We start from the raw sequence: 20,474 nt of genomic DNA on the forward strand, positions 1-20,474 counted from the left end.
TCTGCAGCAGCAGCTATTCTCTCACTTCTCTTTTTTGGTTTTCATGGCCCTGAGTATGACATCCTAGGCACGTCGCCATTAACTTCAGCTGAACTGCAGCAGCATGGTGCACCTACCTCACTGAGTACATAGCTTACACTCTGTGGGAGTATTGTATCTGTCTAGCACTGGCCTTAGGGTCTTGTCATGATGAACAGCACATGATCCCTGCTGGGACAGTCTTGATGGTTCGCTGTTCATTGTGGATCGTGTAAACGTAGACAGTGCATGTGACTTTCATGTATCCTATTTAATTTCACTGGAATGCAATATTTACAATGCCTGCAGGGTATTCAAGCGTATCCAGTAAGTGGGCTTTAGGTTTTAACACCTTGAAAAGCTCATATGACAGATTTTACTTTCCTATCTGTTACAAATACACCCAGTGATGCAGACAAATATACTGTATATATTCCCTCCAACATGAATGCATTTTTCCAACACAAGCTAGCTAGGGCCAGACAGAATATGTAGATCAGTAGTTCAGGACAGACCAGAATGAGAGAGCAGGAAACTGACTGGTAACGATCCTGGTGACCATCTGTTTGTTATAGGTTATAGGGAGGACCACCCACAGAGTGTCGGTAGAGATGAACATTACATAGCTTTGAATACAATCAGTGGGAGGTGGTTCAAGTAGGACTGCTTTCACACAACAGTGAAAAAAAGGGATGGTAAAAACGGACTCTGTTTTTCATGGCCATTTTTAACCAATTCATGCATGCATTTTCCCTTCATCATTTTTAACAGCATTGAAAAATTTATGATTTTTATTCATATTTTAAGGCTACTTTGGCACTGGCGTTTTGGTTTCCGTTTCAGGGCTCTCACCGGCGGTCCAAAACGGATCAGGTTTGCCCTAATGCATTCTGAATGGAAAAGGATCCGTTCAGAATGCATCAGTTTGCCTCCGTTCCGTCTCCATTCCGCTCTGGAGGCGGACACCAAAACGCTGCTTGCAGCGTTTTGTTGTCCGCCTGACAATGCGGAGGCAAATGGATCCGTCCTGACACTCAATGTAAGTCCATGGGGATGGATCCGTTTTTACAGGCACAATAGAAAACTGATCCGTCCCCCATTGACTTTCAATGGTGTTCGAGATGGATCCGTTTTGGCTATGTTACAGATAATACAAACGAATCCGTTCTGAACGGATGCATGCAGTTGTATTATCTGAACGGATCCGTCTGTGCAGATCCATGACGGATCCGCACCAAACGCGAGTGTGAAAGTAGCCTAAGTTAAAACCCCAACCGCTGCAGCGAACCGTTGCAGTTCACTGGATGCAGCAGGACCTGAATCACGACACTGGGAGCGAAGGTCCTGCTGCATTCAGTGACTAGTGCGAGTTAAAGTGGATGAGGTGTTTTTTTTTTTTTTTTTTTTATTATTATTATTTTAACTCCTAAAAGACCCTTTTGGTCATTTTTAACTCCCATTAGATGAGTGCTATACGGTGTCTATACAGCTGTTGAAAAGAGCCCATTGATTTCAGTGTAGACATCTATTTTTGGACAGCCACTATTCACTTGCCATTAAAAAAAACGACCGTGTGAAAACTGCCATTTTTCACGGTTGTGTGAATAAACAACGGTCCTAGAAACTGGCAGGAGGTATTCTGTAAATGTGAAATATGCATGTGTAGCAGTGTATGCAGTCTATCACACAGAACCATTTTTATATAACTTTCTAGTAGTGATTGAAATTTGTAAGATTTTTAAATTGTGTATGTTCCTTGCAAGGCAGAAGCTTATCTGGGAATAAGAAAGTGGAGGCATTTTCACTTGAAAACCTTGTGAGGAAATAAGGCTAAAAATACATAATTGGGAACCTTTTTACATGTACCTCTCTAATTTAGTGATAGACGCTCACCGTATACAGCAGAATGTAGTCGGGATCCCACAATGAGACCTCTAGCCTTGAGCTGAGAAAGGTGTGGGGATTCGCTCTGGTAGACAGGGTGTGCGGACGCAGTACAGAGGCAAATTACCAGTTCTTGAATCAAACTTCTGTGTTTATTCACACATGAAGCAAAAACAAAACATCACTTTGCAGTCTTGGTGTTAGTCCACACACAATGGAAAGTCCACATAGCAAAAAATCACCTTGTTGGCACTTGGCAGATCTGCCTCTAGCAGTCCATAGCAGGCTTTAAGGGGGCCTGTTTCCCTTGCAGACGGGTCTCAGCCCTCCAGCACGGCACAAGCCTCAGATCCCAGCACACACACCTCCTGAGCTCCACTGTCAGACTGAGGTAATCCTCCTCACCTGGCAGTGCTGCTGGTTTTTAGGCCTGGCCAAACCTGACCTGGAGCATGGGGAGTAGACACCCACCCAGCACTTTGACTACTCCCAGTAAGAGCCGCCCTGGATCAGCTATACAGCCATACTAAATATTAAGGTATCAAACAGCAACTGCTGCTGACACATAAAAACCGGCTCTTACTCCACCAAGGCCAGGAACCTCGGTGACATGTACCTATCATCCACGATTCCTTGTACCTTCTTACAAAAGACAGACTGTTTATATACAGCTGGGAGATTTACTGTGTAACTATGCTGGATATTGTGCATTATGGAGAAGAGCTAGAGCCAGCAAATCATGCCACTCTCATGTGACTGCTTCTGGCTCTATGTGCGTCTAGTGAGAGACTCTGATGAAAGCTGGAGATACAAATGCGTGACAAGTAACAGCAGTCCCACCATCGATGTGCCAGACTGATTACAAAAACAGAATGCACTTCAAGTGTAAAAAAAAGTGGTACATGATTATCTGTAGCTGACCAGTTATGCCATATATGCATAGTTTCAGCTATGAGAGAGACAGATCACTCTTTTGTTTATATCAGATTTTAAACTGATGACTGTCCAAAGTGGTCAGCTGACTGATTGCATGTAATGCCAGTTTATGGGGAACTCCTGGCGGTATATTTGGAGAAGAGGGTGTTAGTGGACATGTTGATGATCCCATTTCCCACTGAAATAAACATGAACACTCAGCTGAGCATGCATGTGTATGGTGGAGTCGGCAGAAACAGCTGCTTTACCCTTTACAAGCAGCTGTCGTCACCCATATCTACCTGGACTGAGTAATAAATCTTATTACATCTATGCTAATATATATAATTTTATTTATTTCTTTTAAATAAAGTAAAATTTTGGAGTAATGTTCAAGCTTCTGGCCAGGTCTGTGCTGAAACCTCCAGGCTGCCATTCAGATACAGTATAGAATGCGTTGTCCTCACCTCAGTCTCTGTGTACAATCATTTTCTTTCAGAAAGCAAAACCGGGCAAGTGTGGGTGACTACAGATTTAAGGGGTCACAATTATGGTGGTACTATTGAATCAAAAACCATAGTTTTATACATTGTTTCATTTGAATAGATTGCTGAAAAAATCGATTTATGCTTAGATGGTGCTATTTGCAATTTGTAAATAATGTCACATAATTTGGTTATTCCATGCCTGGAGTCTGAAAGCACCCTTATTATCGGGATGACTGTCTATTGAATGCAATTGACTAATTAATTGTAGAGATGAAAGCTTGAATCATAGCAGGAATATCTTAGATCTTGGACTCTGTCATGACGTAAAAGGAAGACTTGGTACACAGAAAATAACAGAAATCAAAGAACACATTGGTGAGGTTTGAGTAGCTTGCCTTTATGGCAGATAATTGCAGGACAAATTTACAATTGGCTGCAGTTCCCCTTAAGTAAGGATAGCTATTTGGTTGAAATGTATGGAAGCTACTATACTACATGATGGGTGCATGATATCTATTATCTCACCAAATCCATATGTTGTACCAAGTAAACTTTACAAGGACATGGCATTTTATTTCTTTATCCATTATGCTTATGACCTGAACATTTCAATGTGACATTTTTTTTTTGTCTGGACAACCCTTTAATGCTAATTAACTCATTTGATTCCAGAAGAATGGATGGGATAAAATAATTTGATTATTAGTTATGCTACATACCGCATACATTATAAAATGAACAAAAAAACCGCAATTAGACTTACCGGTAATTCCGTTTCCTTGAATCCACCATGACGGCCCACCTTGAGATTGACCCTTGACCTCTGTAGGGGCAGGAACACATAGAGAGTTTAAGAACCCCCCACCCCTCCACCTCCTCAGTGCTTTACAATTACCCGAAAAGGTGGAACAAAAGTAAAAGGATATTAATCCATACCCTTAAACTCCTATCTATCCTAAAGTACGTAAGTATGAAAAGATATATTCGTAAGCATATATCTCCCCCTTTTTTTTTTTTTTTTTTTTTGGGAAGGGGAATAGTATGGGCCGTCATGGTGGATTCAAGGAAATGGAATTACCGGTAAGTCTAATTGCGGTTTTTCCATTTCATCCACCATGACGGCCCACCTTGAGACATAACAGATAACTAAAAGGGTGGGGATAACGCCTGTAAAACCCTCCGGCCGAAAAGAGTTTCATTCGAATCCGGAAGATTAAGACGGTAATGTTTTACAAAGGTATTGGTGCTTGACCAGGTTGCAGCCTTGCAAATCTGGTCAAGCGAGACTCCTCCCTTCTCAGCCCAAGAGGAGGCAGTGGCCCTAGTAGAGTGGGCCTTAACATTATCAGGACTGGGTATATTCTGGAACCTGTAACAATATTCAATGGTGGATCTGATCCATCTGGCTATGGAAGACCTAGCTAGTTTCTTTCCCTTATTTTTCCCCGAAAACTGAACAAGGAGATTGCCATCAACCCTAAAATCCCTGGTATAATCCAGGTACTGGATCACTGTATCCCTGACATCTAAGAGATGTAAATTAACACTAGACCCTGAAGATTCAGATCTGGGGATGGAAGGTAGAAAGATCTCCTGTTCCCGATGGAAGGGAGAGACTACTTTTGGGAGAAAACCTGGATCGAGAGTTAAACGGATGTGATCTTGGGTGATCTGGAGGTAGGGTTCCCTACAAGAAAGGGCCTGGATCTCTCCAATACGTCTTGCTGAGGTGATAGCAATTAAAAAGGCAGTTTTTAGGGAAAGGTGTTTTAAAGAGATTTCTGATAACGGTACGAAGGGAGGTTTTGTTAGGCCTTCTAGGACTATGTTAAGGTCCCAAGTAGGAGCCCTTGATTTCAGAGAGGGTCTCAATCTTGAAACCGCTATAAAGAACCTCCTGATCCATCTGTGGCTAGCTAGGCTGCAGTCATAAAAGGAGCTGAGAGCAGAGACCTGGACTTTCAGGGTACTAGGTCTTAGGCCCAATTCCAAGCCGCACTGTAGAAAATCCAAGATCCTATTGATGGGAGGGGAGGAGGTGTCTGGGCGCTCCACTCCTAACCAGGAACAGTATCTCTTCCAGATCTTTAGGTAGATGGCAGACGTCACATTTTTCCTACTGGCCCTTAGGGTAGATATCACTTTTTCTGAAAGACCCCTGTTTCTTAATGTCTCGCTCTCAGGATCCAGACTGACAGTTTGAATATCCCGGGGTCTGGATGAAGTAGAGGGCCCTGGACTAGAACATCTTTCTGGAAAGGGATTTCCTATGGATCCTCCAGCGATAGCTGTTTTAGAGTGGAGAACCAACTCCTCTTCGGCCACAAAGGGGCTATTAAGATCAGAGTAGTTGGTTCCCCTAGGAGTTTCTGGATGACCCTGGGAAGAAGAGGTATTGGGGGGAAGGCGTAGGCCAGGTTCCAATTCCAGTGTATCGATAGGGCATCGATTGCCCAGGGTCTGTCTTCCCGGTTTAGGGAGCAGGAGCATTCCACCTGCGCATTCTTTCTGGAGGCGAACAAGTCTACCTCCGGACGGCCCCATCTTTCCGAGATCTTCCGGAAGATGTCCCTGTTCAGAGACCATTCTCCTGGATCTATCGTCCTCCTGCTCAGGAAATCTGCTATCGTATTTTCGCAGCCCTTTAGGTGGATGGCGGAGAGAGATAAGACGTTCTCTTCTGCCCAGGAGAAGATTCTTCTTGCTAACGCACCCAAAGGCCGTGACCTTGTCCCTCCTTGATGTCGCAGATAGGCCACCGTTGTGGTGTTGTCGGACATTACTCTTAGGTGTTGCCCTTTTAAAAAACTCTCTCCCCTTACTAACGCCTCCAGGACTGCATACAGCTCTCTGTAGTTTGAGGATTTGACTCGTATCTCGGCTGGCCAGGAGCCCTGTAGAAGATGATCTCCAATCTTTGCACCCCAGCCTCCGAGGCTTGCGTCCGTGATAACCTGAACTGCCGGATGGTTCTGCCACTGTAGGCCTCCAAGCAGTCTTCCTCTTTCTTTCCACCAGTCTAGGTCTGTTTTTACGGCCTGCGGGATCCGGAAAGTCTTGTCCAGACTTACCTGCTTCCCGTCCCAGATGCCTAGGATCCAACTCTGGATCACCCTTGTGTGGCCTTGGCACCAGGCAACCGAAGGGATGCAGGCTGTTAGGCTTCCCAGGAGACTCATAGCCTTCCGGATGGAGCAACTGCGAGACCTCTGAAATGCTCGGATCTTTTCCACTAGAGTCGTGGCCTTGTCCTGAGGGAGGAAGGTTCTTAACAGGGATGAGTCCAGCTCCACACCCAGGAACCTTATTCTCCTGGATGGGATTAGGGTGGATTTCTTTAGATTTATGATCCAGCCGAGATTGTTTAGGAATTCCGAGAATCTTTGCGTAGCTCGGAGGTTCTCGGACTCTGTTTTGCCCAGAATCAGGAAGTCGTCGAGATATGGGATGATTGTAATTCCCTCTTGACGAAGATAGGCCACCATCTCTACTACTACTTTTGTGAAGACCCTGGGGGCCGAGGAGATACCGAAGGGAAGGGCCACATATTGAAAGTGATGGATTGATCCGTCTTGACCCTTTATAGCAAATCTTAGATACCTCTGAGAGAGATGATGAATGGGGACGTGGTAGTAGGCGTCCTTTAAATCGATCGATGTCATGAACGCCCCCTTCAGGATCAGGGGAATTATGGATAGGATTGTTTCCATCCTGAACCTCCTGTATAGAATGGACTTGTTTAGGGGTTTTAAGTTTATAATGGTGCGAAAGGATTGGTCTGGCTTTTTTATTAAAAAAAGGCTGGAATAAAACCCTCTCCTTTCCTCTGGGATAGGGACCCTTTGAATCACCCCTAGGTCCAAGAGGTCTTGGACGCCCTGCCAAATTTTTGGAAGTTCTGATCTGCGCTGGTGTGAGATGCAGAATCTTCCTGGGGGGACTGATGCGAATTCTATCTTGTAGCCCTGAGAGATTACATTTAGAACCCAGGGATTTGAAGTTACCTGTTCCCAGGAAGATAGAAAACCCATCAGTCGCCCCCCTACTCTGGCGTCACTGCTGTTTGTTTGGTCTATTTTGGGGGTTGAGTATGAAGCCTCTTCCTCTCCCTCCTTTGGGATAGCTCCATCGGCCAGTTTTCCCTTTCCCCCTGTAGGATCTCTGCTGAGGCTGGAATTGACGAAAGGGCTTCTTTTTAGAATCTTTCTCCTCTGGGAACCCCTTTTTCTTGTCTGCTGCCCCCTCTAGGATTTTATCCAAAGTGGGACCGAAGACAAATTCCCCTGAGAAGGGGATGGAGCAGAGTCTAGCCTTGGAAGCCTTGTCCCCGGACCAGGCCTTCATCCATAACGCCCGCCGGGCTGCATTAGAAAGAGCCGCATCCTTGGCTGAGAAGCGGATCGACTCTGCAGAAGCATCGGCCAGAAATGCAGTGGCGGAGCGTAGAAGAGGGAGCGAGTCTCTGATCTCTTCTCTTGGGGTTTTATTTTTCAGGTGTACGTCCAACTCCCCTAGCCATATATACATTGCTCTAGCAACAGAAGTAGCAGCGATATTAGTCTTGACCCCAAACATGGCTGATTCCCAGGATTTTTTTTTTTTAGGAGCCCGTCCGCCTTTCTATCCATAGGATCGTTCAACTGTGAGGAGTCTTCAAAGGGTAGAGCGGTCTTCTTTACTACCTTAGCCACTTGTAGATCCACTTTAGGGGTCTGATTGTAAAGTTTGCATTCAGTCGGATCAAAGCAGAGCCTGTTTCTGAACTCCTTAGGAACGCCTAACCTCTTCTCCGGGTCTGACCATTCTTCCATTATCATCTCCTTTTATATTTTCATTAATGGGAAAAACTATAGGGGATTTAGATCTAAGGCCCCCAAACATTTCGTCTTGTACCGTACGAGGTTTAGGGGTATCCTCGATACCCATTGTGGATCTAACTGCTCTCAGCAGCTCCTCCATTTCATCAGCGGAGAAGAAATATTTTTTATCCTCGTCCGGAATTTCCCCGTCAGACAAGGGTTCCTCATTAGGAAATTGTCTGGACGAGATGGAAGCCACTTCCACCTCCTCGCCCTCAGAGGAGGAGATAGCGGACAACTTGCGTTTCTTGGAGGGGATAGGAGTACTAGCGGGGGTTGTCAGGGTGGCTAAAGAGGACTTAATTTCGTCTGCAATAAAAGATTTCATTTCAGACAGAATATCTGGTTGTTCTTCTTTCCAAATTTCCGATGTGCAAGATTTGCACAACCTTTTTTTGTAGTTCTCAGGGAGACGCTTAGAACAAGCGCAGCATTTTAGGAGTTTGGACTTTGGCTTTGACTCCTTGCTGCCCTGGAGAGGAAACAACCAGATATGCCAATTAGAATTTCAATGTCAAAAGACTGAAAATATATACCCCCCAGAAGGGGACTCACGGTATTGGCAGTAGTGGGATCAGGGCCTTCCTGGCGGGGAGCAGGTGTCTCAGACATCGCGGTGCTGCAGGCAAGAGCTGGAGGGAACCGCGGTCTACTTTCCTTTTCAAATTTTCCCGGCGTCTGACGTCATCAAGCTGCGCCTCTAGTGACGGCAAGAGCCGGTGCCACACGAGCCTATGAGAGGATGCGTGCGGCGTCCGGCCTGCCTCCTCGCCGTACCTGCTCCCCCAGCCGGTCACAAGCGCACAGCATGCAGAGGAAGAACGTCGCATACCGCACACCGCGCGCCCGCGAATCCGGCACCCCCGACTGCTTCCCTAAGGAGGGAAGGAAGTACGAGAGGTATGGGGGAGGACCACAGGCCTCAGCATAGGCCGAGACGAGGGTCCTCGATGTTCCAAGCTGGCCAGCCTTAGCCCATGCCGCGGGAGGCCAGCTGGAGAACCTGCAAAGTAAAAACTAACGATGTAATCCTCCCTGAGGAGGATCCTCTCCACGTGTTGGCCCCTGTAGGGGCAGGAAAGCACTGAGGAGGTGGAGGGGTGGGGGGTTCTTAAACTCTCTATGTGTTCCTGCCCCTACAGAGGTCAAGGGTCAATCTCAAGGTGGGCCGTCATGGTGGATGAAATGGAAAGCAAACATTTGGCATTGAAATTCTGCTATCCCAAAATTGTTTTATAATGATAAATTGTGTATTTAGTGTTTTGTTTTTTTTTTGTTTTTTTTACTTTGCAGCATGTGAGAATTATTTTCCTCTCCTAACACTTTCATCCTTTTGAAAATCATCTTGTTTTAGGAATTTTACAGTTTAACTCCATTCCATGCACTTTAAGGCGAGACACACACACACACACACACACACACACACACACACACTCAAGTGATTTCAGTTTGTGAAACTAGCATGTGGCAGTGTGAGGTCCCGTTCTGACCTCTCCAGGATCTCCCAGCATTAATAATGATTTATAATGTAGCGTGACCCGGAGGGTCTTGGAATCTGTTGTATTACACTAACCGCATTATATCAGTGTAATTCAGTAGTTTCTATAACTCTAAGGGTTACATGGCATTATAAATAATTTTATAATACTGTGTGAGCCTGTCAGAGGAGCGGAGGCCAGAATGGGACGTCTCCATGACACACTTTGCAAGTTTCGCACACTGAACAAAAATACGGTGTGTATATATATATATATACACTCACCTAAAGAATTATTAGGAACACCATACTAATACGGTGTTGGACCCCCTTTTGCCTTCAGAACTGCCTTAATTCTACGTGGCATTGATTCCACAAGGTGCTGATAGCATTCTTTAGAAATGTTGGCCCATATTGATAGGATAGCATTTTGCAGTTGATGGAGATTTGAGGGATGCACACCCAGGGCACGAAGCTCCCGTTCCACCACATCCCAAAGATGCTCTATTGGGTTGAGATCTGGTGACTGTGGGGGCCATTTTAGTACAGTGAACTCATTGTCATGTTCAAGAAACCAATTTGAAATGATTCGAGCTTTGTGACATGGTGCTTTATCCTGCTGGAAGTAGCCATCAGAGGATGGATACATGTTCTCATTCTGTTTACGCCAAATTCGGACTCTACCATTTGAATGTCTCAACAGAAATCGAGACTCATCAGACCAGGCAACATTTTTCCAGTCTTCAACAGTCCAATTTTGGTGAGCTCGTGCAAATTGTAGCCTCTTTTTCCTATTTGTAGTGGAGATGAGTGGTACCCGGTGGGGTCTTCTGCTGTTGTAGCCCATCCGCCTCAAGGTTGTGCGTGTTGTGGCTTCACAAATGCTTTGCTGCATACCTCGGTTGTAACGAGTGGTTATTTCAGTCAACGTTGCTCTTCTATCAGCTTGAATCAGTCGGCCCATTCTCCTCTGACCTCTAGCATCCACAAGGCATTTTTGCCCACAGGACTGCCGCATACTGGATGTTTTTCCCTTTTCACACCATTCTTTGTAAACCCTAGAAATGGTTGTGCGTGAAAATCCCAGTAACTGAGCAGATTGTGAAATACTCAGACCGGCCCGTCTGGCACCAACAACCATGCCACGCTCAAAATTGCTTAAATCACCTTTCTTTCCCATTCTGAGATTCAGTTTGGAGTTCAGGAGATTGTCTTGACCAGGACCACCCCCCTAAATGCATTGAAGCAACTGCCATGTGATTGGTTGACTAGATAATTGCATTAATGAGAAATAGAACAGGTGTTCCTAATAATTCTTTAGGTGAGTGTGTATGTATGTATGTATGTATATATGTGTGTGTGTGTGTGTGTGTGTATATATATATATATATATATATATATATGTGTGTGTGTGTGTATAATCACTGTAAGGCATTTCTGTGTGTACTTACATTCTATTTCCATTGTATTATCTAGTGGTGGCTACGGAAGAGGTTGTAACTGCTGAGTCCGTTGATGGCGCAATTCAACAAGTTGTTAGTTCTGGTGGGCAGCAAGTCATCACAATAGTGACAGATGGCATCCATCTTGGTAATCTTCAATCATCAAGTGGCATGGGTCAACCAATTATTGTCACAATGCCAGATGGTCAACAAGGTAAGTAAAGAAATGCAAATGTTGCTAGTGTTTGAATATAAATGTTTGCAGTAAAGGACTGGTGGCTAATCAGTACAGTAAATTGTGAGCCTTCCTTCATCCCCAAAATATAAACTAAGTTATTTTGCTTACTCCTTAACGCAGAATGGTGGACTGTGACCATGACATCTGAGCGGTTAGACAAAGAGACAGGGTTCCCTTCTGTTCTCTGGGCAAAGTATCTGCTGAAAAATCGCAGGGATCCAATCTGTTGCAATGACAGCCTGAGCCTTGTGAAGGCTCCCAGGCCTGTCATGGCAAGCTGCCTGCTAAGCCATGCCTTTGGCAGGGCTTGACTTGTAGCCAATAAAAATCCACTAGACTGCAGTAGTATTCTATTGTAGTCTATGATACAACCAATCAGAGGATCTCGTGTTTAAGTCCTGTAAGGGGACTAAAAAGTAAAGTAAAAGAAATTTAAAAAAGTAAAAAAAAAAATACACAAATATAAAAACTTCACATCACCCCTTTCCTAATTTTACATATAAAAATTAATTATGGTACATAAGAGGTATGGCCGCATCTGAAAATGTCCGAACAATTAAAATTAAAACTTATTATAATTTTTATTTTTTGCGTTGTGGATGCCATAATGGAAAAAAATGTCCCGCCCCCCCCCCCCCAAAAAAAAAGGAAAAAGTAATCAAAAGTTCAAATGTCCCCCAAAATTGTACCAATAAAAACTAAAGCTTGCCCCTGCTAAGAGAATGATTTTTTTTTTTTTTTTTTAAGTAGTAAAACATAATAAAGGTACATTTTTTTTTCCCCCATTAACATGCATTAATGCCGGCCCCGAGTGTTCCAGCAAAACGGATCCGTTTTTGTGGTCTGCGCATGCTCAGACTGCAAAAAATATGAAAAAAATAAATGCCGGATCTGTTTTTCCGTATGACACCGGAGAGACGGATCCGGCATTTCAATGCATTTGTCATACGGATCAGACAAATGCTATCAGTTTGCATTCTTTTTGACCAATCCGGCAGGCAGTTCCAGAGATAGATCTGCCTGCCGGAATCCTCTGCCGCAAGTGTGAAAGTACCCTAAAAACTAACTAAAATAAATGTGGCACCTCTGTAATCGTACTGACCTACAGAATAAGGTTGTTGTAATTTTTAGTGCATGCGCTTTTTTCAGTTTCACGCCACAGATAATTTTTTCCAATACAAGACATGGTAAATTAAATGGTGCAATTAATAATTGCAACTTGGTTCATCAAAAAATACGCCTTCATATGGTTATGTGAATGGAAAATGTAAAACATTATGGCTTTTGGAAGGCAGTGAGGAAAAATTAAAACGCAAAAACAAAAAGGGGTTAATATCTGAGCATACATTTGCTTTTATTGTTGTAGTATTGACGGTCCCTGCAACTGATATTGCAGAAGAAACTGTAATCAGTGAAGAGCCCCCGTCTAAAAGACAGTGCTATGAGATCATTGAAAATCGTGTGGACTCTGCTGAGATCGAGGTAATGTCTACGGGTTTAGCGTCTCAATATCCACTGGAAATCCGATTTTGAGCTGTATGCTCACTATATAGTCTCTACAGTGGCATATTAGATTCTGTAGCCCCGTCCTGCTTTACTGGCTTGTTTATTACATGTGAGGCTCTAGTGTAGTCTTATTAGTGTAACTGAAGCTATCTCATTGGAGGGAAATCATTAACATACCCTTAAAAGCTATGGACATTTAAGTAAAAAAAAAAAAGTTTCACTCTGTTCCAGGCTGATATTTGAATTCCTTTATTCATTTTCAGAACTTCTAACATGTAGGCTGTACCCTCCTTTACATTTTTCTGATATGGGCATGTCCCTCTCAGTAATACATGTTGGATGTGAGGTCTGTTTGGCCAGGGTTTTTGCTCTCCCTCTTTGCTCTGCATATTCTCCTGTGCGCTCCCTTCTACGCTGATACGGTACAGCCTCTTGCCCATCCTGCAGAACTTGGGTTCCATCATCCCTTTCCACACTCTGTGTACAGCCTCCTCCTACTCCCTGCTGCTATCTCTGAGGCCACGTCCACACAGTCATTGTTAAGGTCAGTGATTATCATCAATGATGGCCAAAACCAGCATTGGAGTCTACACAGAGATGAGGGATAGTGGGAGGATTTGCTCCTGTTCTGTGTTTTTGACCTGCCCCTGGTTTTGGATCACAGTGATGGAAATTACTGACCACACACGGTATGAAAGCAGCCTTACAATGAGAGAAGGGAGGGAGAGAGCCATCACAGGCAGGAGCGGTTTACAGTTAGCTCTATGTCAAATTCAGCATGGCGAGAAACCTGTTCTACACTGCAAAATGCCAGGAAGTTGGGAATGAAGACTATTTAGTAAGTTGTTTGATTTTTGCATTTAGGTAGCAAAAGAGTAAAACAAAAACATATACTGCGAAGGTGTCCATAGCCTTTAATAATTGAACTTTTTCACTACTCATTTATTTTGTTTGCTTAGAATTTGCCAATGTGTCCAGCACATGCATTTTACAACTTTAAAAAAAAAAAAATTACCAAACTTTTAAATGCCTGACACTTGACGATGTGTTCCTCTTTATTGTGCAGTTTTTGGAAGGAAGATACCTTATGAATATACAATATCTCTGATTTTACCATTTACATGATGTGAAAGTGCCTTCAGCTATCACAGGTGTGCGGTTCTTACAAATTTAACAGCACTTTGGGGTGTCACTTTCCAATATTTCCACCATCTTTTTATTTTTATTTTTATTGGTTCTCTCTGTCACACCTATCTTTGATGCTTTGGTTTTGCTTACATAAAGGCCTCTAATGCTTCAGAAGCTGAGGAACAGGCCTTTTACTTTTTATTCAGCTGGAATTACACAAATCAAAAAAAATTAATCTTTGAGCTTCTTTTTTTCAGGCCTCGGGCTATGCCATCAGTCAAAGAGGAATTGAATTTTTTACGCTTATTTTCCTTGCTCCTGAAATATTAATAGTACTAGTGTATGTAGTGCTGGGGACAGGCGGCACATGGTCAGTACATGGCATTGAGTCTTGCTTCACATCACACTGTGCTCATAAAATTAAAGGGGTTATACGTGTTTCCTTTTCCCTGTGCTTTCCCTGCCAGGCCCTGCAACTTACTAATGTACTTGCACTACTTTTTCTGTCTCACTCCGGAGAGTGGTCACATGACTGCGCCCTTTGTGTGTGTGTGTGGGGAGGGTACGGTTGAGCGGTAAACCGGTGTCAACGATATACCGCAGTATTAAGAAACGGCGATATCGCTGTTTCCAAATAACCGTGGTATTTGGTGACATCATAGGAGCGGTAATTTGTGTGCTGAACGCTCCTAAATCTGTGTCAGCCCGCCCCTGCATCGTGCATATGCGTACCGTACATTTTACTTCCTGCAGCGGCCGCAAAGTCAGTCAGCAGTCCGTGTCCAAACCAAGGTGGGGAAGAGGAGTGAGAGACCCTAACGGCCCAGGTGTCAGAAATAAAGGTTGTACTGTCTGTCTTCTGCGGCCCTGGCCCTGCCTGCAAGCTGCACTGCACATGGTGATGGCACTTGATAAACTATAATGTCTCTCTGTGTCCCCCATACAGGAGCAACAAGAAGACATTACTGTATGGGGGCCACAAAACATTATTATACTGATGGCGGCGGGGTTACAAATTGTTGTCCCATACAGTATGATGTCACCTTGTGGCCCTCTTACAGTTTAGTTCCCAAGTCCAGACAGTATAATGTCTCCTGGTGGCCCCATGCAGTATAGTGACTCTTGTGGCCCACTGCCTGCCGAGCGGCCAGCCCATATAGTATATAATGTCTCCTTGTGGCCTGCTGCCTGCCCATACAGTATATAATGTCTCCTTGTGGCCTGCTGCCTGCCCATACAGTATATAATGTCTCCTTGTGCCCTGCTGCCTGCCCATACAGTATATAATGTCTCCTTGTGCCCCGCTGCCTGCCCATACAGTATATGTTTCCTTGTGCCCTGCTGCCTGCCCATACAGTATATAATGTCTCCTTGCGGCTGCCCCCATACAGTATAACGTCTCCTTGTGGCTGCCCCATACAGTATAACGTCTCCTTGCGGCTGCCCCCATACAGTATAAAGTTTCCTTGTGGCTGCCCCAGTGCCCCATACAGTATAATGTATTGTGGCTGCCCCCATACAGTATAATGTCACCTTGTGGCTGCCCCCATACAGTATAATGTCTCCTTGTGGCTGCCCCCATACAGTATAATGTCTCCTTGCGGCTTCCCCCATACAGTATAACGTCTCCTTGCGGCTGCCCCCATACAGTATAACATCTCCTTGCGGCTGCCGCCATACAGTATAACGTCTCCTTGCGGCTGCCCCCATACATTATAATGGCTCCTTGCGGCTGCCCCAAACAGTATAATGGCTCCTTGTGGCTGTCCCCATACAGTATAATGTCTCCTTGTGGCTGTCCCCATACAGTATAACGTCTCCTTGTGGCTGTCCCCATACAGTATAACGTCTCCTTGAGGCTGTCCCCATACAGTATAACGTCTCCTTGAGGCTGTCCCCATACAGTATAACGTCTCCTTGAGGCTGTCCCCATACAGTATAACGTCTCCTTGCGGCTGTCCCCATACAGTATAACGTCTCCTTGCGGCTGCCCCACACAGTATAATGGCTCCTTGTGGCTGCCCCCACCCAGTATAATGTCTCCTTGCGGCTGTCCCACACAGTATAACGTCTCCTTGCGGCTGCCCCCACACAGTATAACGTCTCCTTGCGGCTGCCCCCATACAGTAGAACGTCTCCTTGCGGCTGCCCCCATACAGTATAAAGTTTCCTTGTGGCTGCCCCAGTGCCCCATACAGTATAATGTATTGTGGCTGCCCCATACAGTATAATGTCTCCTTGTGGCTGCCCCCATACAGTATAATGTCTCCTTGTGGCTGCCCCCATACAGTATAATGTCTCCTTGCGGCTGCCCCCATACAGTATAATGTCTCCTTGCGGCTGCCCCCATACAGTATAACGTCTCTTTGCGGCTGCCGCCATACAGTATAGCGTCTTCTTGCGGCTGCCCCCATACAGTATAACGTCTCCTTGTGGCTGCCCCCATACAGTATAACGTCTCCTTGCGGCTGCCCCCATACAGTATAACATCTCCTTGCGGCTGCCCCCATACAATATTACTGTTCTGGTTCTGGTCAAGCTGCCAGTTCGGTTGATGTACTGCTCCAAATTAATTAATGTTAAAGGGGTATTCCCATCACAATGATCACTGTTAAATCTGTTAATGATTTGACAGTGATCATTTTTCTAAATACATTTTATTACCCAATTCCCACCCTTTTTGAGAATATAAGTCCCCTCTTACCTGATTGTTGTCTTTCGTCGGCCCTGGTTACGGCCACCTCTCCTGTCGAATCCCGCCAGGCCGTGCTTGCGCAGAAGACTAAAGATTCTCTCCCGGTCGAGCCACGCAATGTCCTGAACGCGCACGCCGCCGCGCATGCGCCATGATGACTTCTTCCTGGCCAGTATAGTACAGAGCCGCGAACGCGCACGCCGGCTCTGTACTATACAGACCAGGAATAAGTCACCATGGCGCATGCGCATTCAGGACATTGCCCGGCCGGGAGAAAAACTTCAGTCTTCTGCGCAAGCGCGGCCTGGCCGGGAGAAGACTTCAATCAAACACCGCCGAATCCAGGAAGTGAACGTCGCGCTGGACGAAGGTAAGTATGAAAACTGAACATGGGAATACCCCTTTAAGTATACATATACTGAGAGATCAATACTGAGACAACACACAGCTGGAGGTCATAACAGGATCTCTGCTTTATTGCCGAACAGCAGACAGTATATAGTACAGGAATAAGTGGGGGGTGTACGGTGGCGTATATCTTTTCTATTGGCTATAAACTCTGTATCTTCTGTCACATCTATGTGCAAGAGGAAATTCCCCCTCCCCCTTCCAGATGGGGGAAGCTGTTACTTTCTGTCTCTTTGAGGCTGCTTGCTTGAGCTGAACGGAAACCGTCTTGTGACACATGATAAATCAAAGAGCAAGATTCTTGTTATAGGCATTGGCTGGGTACCTGACCGCCATTTTAACTACAGTATAGTTCTCAACAAGCAAGTATCCATTTTATATCAATAGTCCATAACATAATGTCTCCTTGTGGCTGCCCCCAACAGTATGACGTCTCCTTGTGGCTGCCCCCAACAGTATGACGTCTCCTTGTGGCTGCCCCCAACAGTATGACGTCTCCTTGTGGCTGCCCCCAACAGTATGACGTCTCCTTGTGGCTGCCCCCAACAGTATGACGTCTCCTTGTGGCTGCCCCCAACAGTATGACGTCTCCTTGTGGCTGCCCCCAACAGTATGACGTCACCTTGTGGCTGCCCCCAACAGTATGACGTCTCCTTGTGGCTGCCCCCAACAGTATGACGTCTCCTTGTGGCTGCCCCCAACAGTATGACGTCTGCTTGTGTCTGCCCCCATACATTATAACGTCTCCTTGTGGCTGCCCCCATACATTATAACGTCTCCTTGTGGCTGCCACCATACATTATAACGTCTCCTTGTGGCCGCCCCCATACAGTATGACGTCTCCTTGTGGCTGCCCCCATACATTATAACGTCTCCTTGTGGCTGCCCCCATACATTATAACGTCTCCTTGTGGCTGCCACCATACAGTATAACGTCTCCTTGTGGCTGCCCCCATACAGTATAACGTCTCCTTGTGGCTGCCCCCATACAGTATAACGTCTCCTTGCGGCTGCCCCACACAGTATAATGGCTCCTTGCGGCTGCCCCCACCCAGTATAATGGCTCCTTGCGGCTGTCCCACACAGTATAACGTCTCCTTGCGGCTGTCCCCATACAGTATAACGTCTCCTTGCGGCTGTCCCCATACAGTATAACGTCTCCTTGCGGCTGTCCCCATACAGTATAACGTCTCCTTGCGGCTGTCCCCACACAGTATAACGTCTCCTTGTGGCCCCAAGTGTTTTTTCTTCTAAATGGGTATTTATCACTTAGTGGGGGGGGGGGGGGGGGGGGAGATAAAATTACGTTCACTGTGTGGTAAAAATAATATAATTTTATTATCTGGGTCACTACAATAATGATAATGCCACTTTTCTATATATTTTTAATATTTTTCTCCTCCTGCAGCCTTGTTTTACCCGCCATTATTCCCGACTCGATTTCTGACAGTGATTTCTCCTCTGTTGCTTGGACTAATGTTGTCATTGTTGTCTTGTATGAAAGCCTGGACTGTCAGCTTTCAAACAAGACCAGTTGCTACCATTCAGGAGATAGCAGCATTTAAAGCAGCCCTCCCCACTCTACTTTCTGCCCGAGCCCAGCTTGGGCAGAACAGTTGGCTTCTTTTCCCACTGCCCCAGCTGGACTCAGGCAAAACAGTTAGGTGGTTAAGAAATAACTCGTTTTGTCATTTTGCTTATTTATTTATTTGTTAAAGCAACAGTATTCTAAGTAATTATTAAGAATGTAAATGTTACACAAACTTATACACGCCTTATTTCTTATGTAGTGTGTTAAAAAGAGAGTGGCTCATGGTGATCGACCGCTTTAAATTTTAGCATCTGTTGGACGCTCTAATTCAGGCAAGCCAGTTAGTGCACCATTTCTCTAAGCTGAAGAGAGCACGAACCGTGTACAAATCCTGTGACACCGTGGGCTAGGGGCAGCCAGGGACCAGCAAAAACTACAAAAAACGCACTGCATAGAAACTGCGTTTTTGAACAGTTTTAGTTTGCCCCACATAATGGTATGTGGATTTTTTTTTATTGTGCCTTTTATCCACTTCCAGGGCCAAGCCTTTGCGGTATAACAAAGAAAAATGGTTTGAAAACAGCAGATTTGAATACAGTACAGTTTCCAATGTGGTTGCAGTTTTCTCCTTTCTTGTTAAAGGAATAGAGCTGCAAATAAACCCCATAATAATATTGCCAGAAAGGATATGTAGCAGTTTTTTAAAATGCCCCTTGGAGAACACTGGTGCCAAATTCTTTTAAAGGGCTGCTCCACTTGCGTCATATCAGTTGGTCACATGACAATAGGGGGGCAGGTCACTGCTGCAGCGGGTGTCAAAGCAGATGTTGACAGTGGGGGACCAGAGCAAGACAGCCTAGGAAGGGGAGCAAAAGATTCAGGACCCACGGCTGGGAGCATGTAAAGACCCAACACTTTGCAGGGAGGTTTGCCAACCAAGCCACACCAAAAGGGGGACAAGCCCTTTAAGGCCTCTTTCACATGAGCGATACAGATTGTGTCAGGATCTGTTCAGGGAAGAACTAATGGTTTTGCACACAAGTTCAGTCAGTTTTTTCTGCAATTGCGTTCAGTGTGTAAGGCCCCTTTCACACGGGCGAGTATTCCGCGCGGATGCGATGCGTGAGGTGAACGCATTGCACCCGCACTGAATACTGACCCATTCATTTCTATGGGGCTGTTCACATGAGCGGTGATTTTCACGCATCATTTGTGCGTTGCGTGAAAATCGCAGCATGCTCTATATTGTGCCCCATAGAAGTGAATGGGGTTGCGTGAAAATCGCAAGCATCCGCAAGCAAGTGCGGATGCGGTACGATTTTCACGCACGGTTGCTAGGAGACGATCGGGATGGATACCCGATCATTATTATTTTCCCTTATAACATGGTTATAAGGGAAAATAATAGCATTCTGAATACAGAATGCATAGTAAAATAGCGCTGGAGGGGTTAAAAATAAATAAATAATAATTTAACTCACCTTAATCCACTTGCTGGCGCTGCCGGCATCTCGTCTGTCTTCTTCTTTGCTGAACAGGACCTGTGGTGAGCATTCATTCCAGGACCTGTGGTGATGTCACTCCGGTCATCACATGATCTTTTACCATGGTGATGGGTCATGTGATGGATCATGTGATGACCGGAGTGACATCACCACAGGTCCTGGAATGAATGCTCACCACAGGTCCTGTTCAGCAAAGAAGGAGACAGACGAGATGCCGGCAGCGCCAGCAAGTGGATTAAGGTGAGTTAAATTATTATTTATTTATTTTTAACCCCTCCAGCGCTATTTTACTATGCATTCTGTATTCAGAATGCTATTATTTTCCCTTATAACCATGTTATAAGGGAAAATAATACAATCTACAGAACACCGATCCCAAG

At 45.1% G+C, this 20,474-nt stretch overlaps 1 protein-coding gene across 5 annotated transcripts in view; it reads left to right on the forward strand.

Moving 5' to 3' along the window:
* The window catches only part of GABPB1 (GA binding protein transcription factor subunit beta 1), a 57,922-nt gene that overhangs the window by 28,345 nt on the left and 9,103 nt on the right, over nucleotides 1-20,474 (forward strand). For all 5 annotated transcript variants that reach the window (XM_040414041.1, XM_040414042.1, XM_040414043.1 and 2 more), the window contains 2 exons: nucleotides 11,118-11,297; nucleotides 12,688-12,803. In XM_040414041.1, coding sequence (XP_040269975.1) covers nucleotides 11,118-11,297; nucleotides 12,688-12,803 — 296 coding nt within the window. The remainder of the gene's footprint in view (nucleotides 1-11,117; nucleotides 11,298-12,687; nucleotides 12,804-20,474) is intronic.

The sequence above is a fragment of the Bufo bufo genome, chromosome 1, assembly GCF_905171765.1.
Source record: "Bufo bufo chromosome 1, aBufBuf1.1, whole genome shotgun sequence".
Classification (NCBI taxonomy): Eukaryota; Metazoa; Chordata; class Amphibia; order Anura; family Bufonidae; genus Bufo; species Bufo bufo.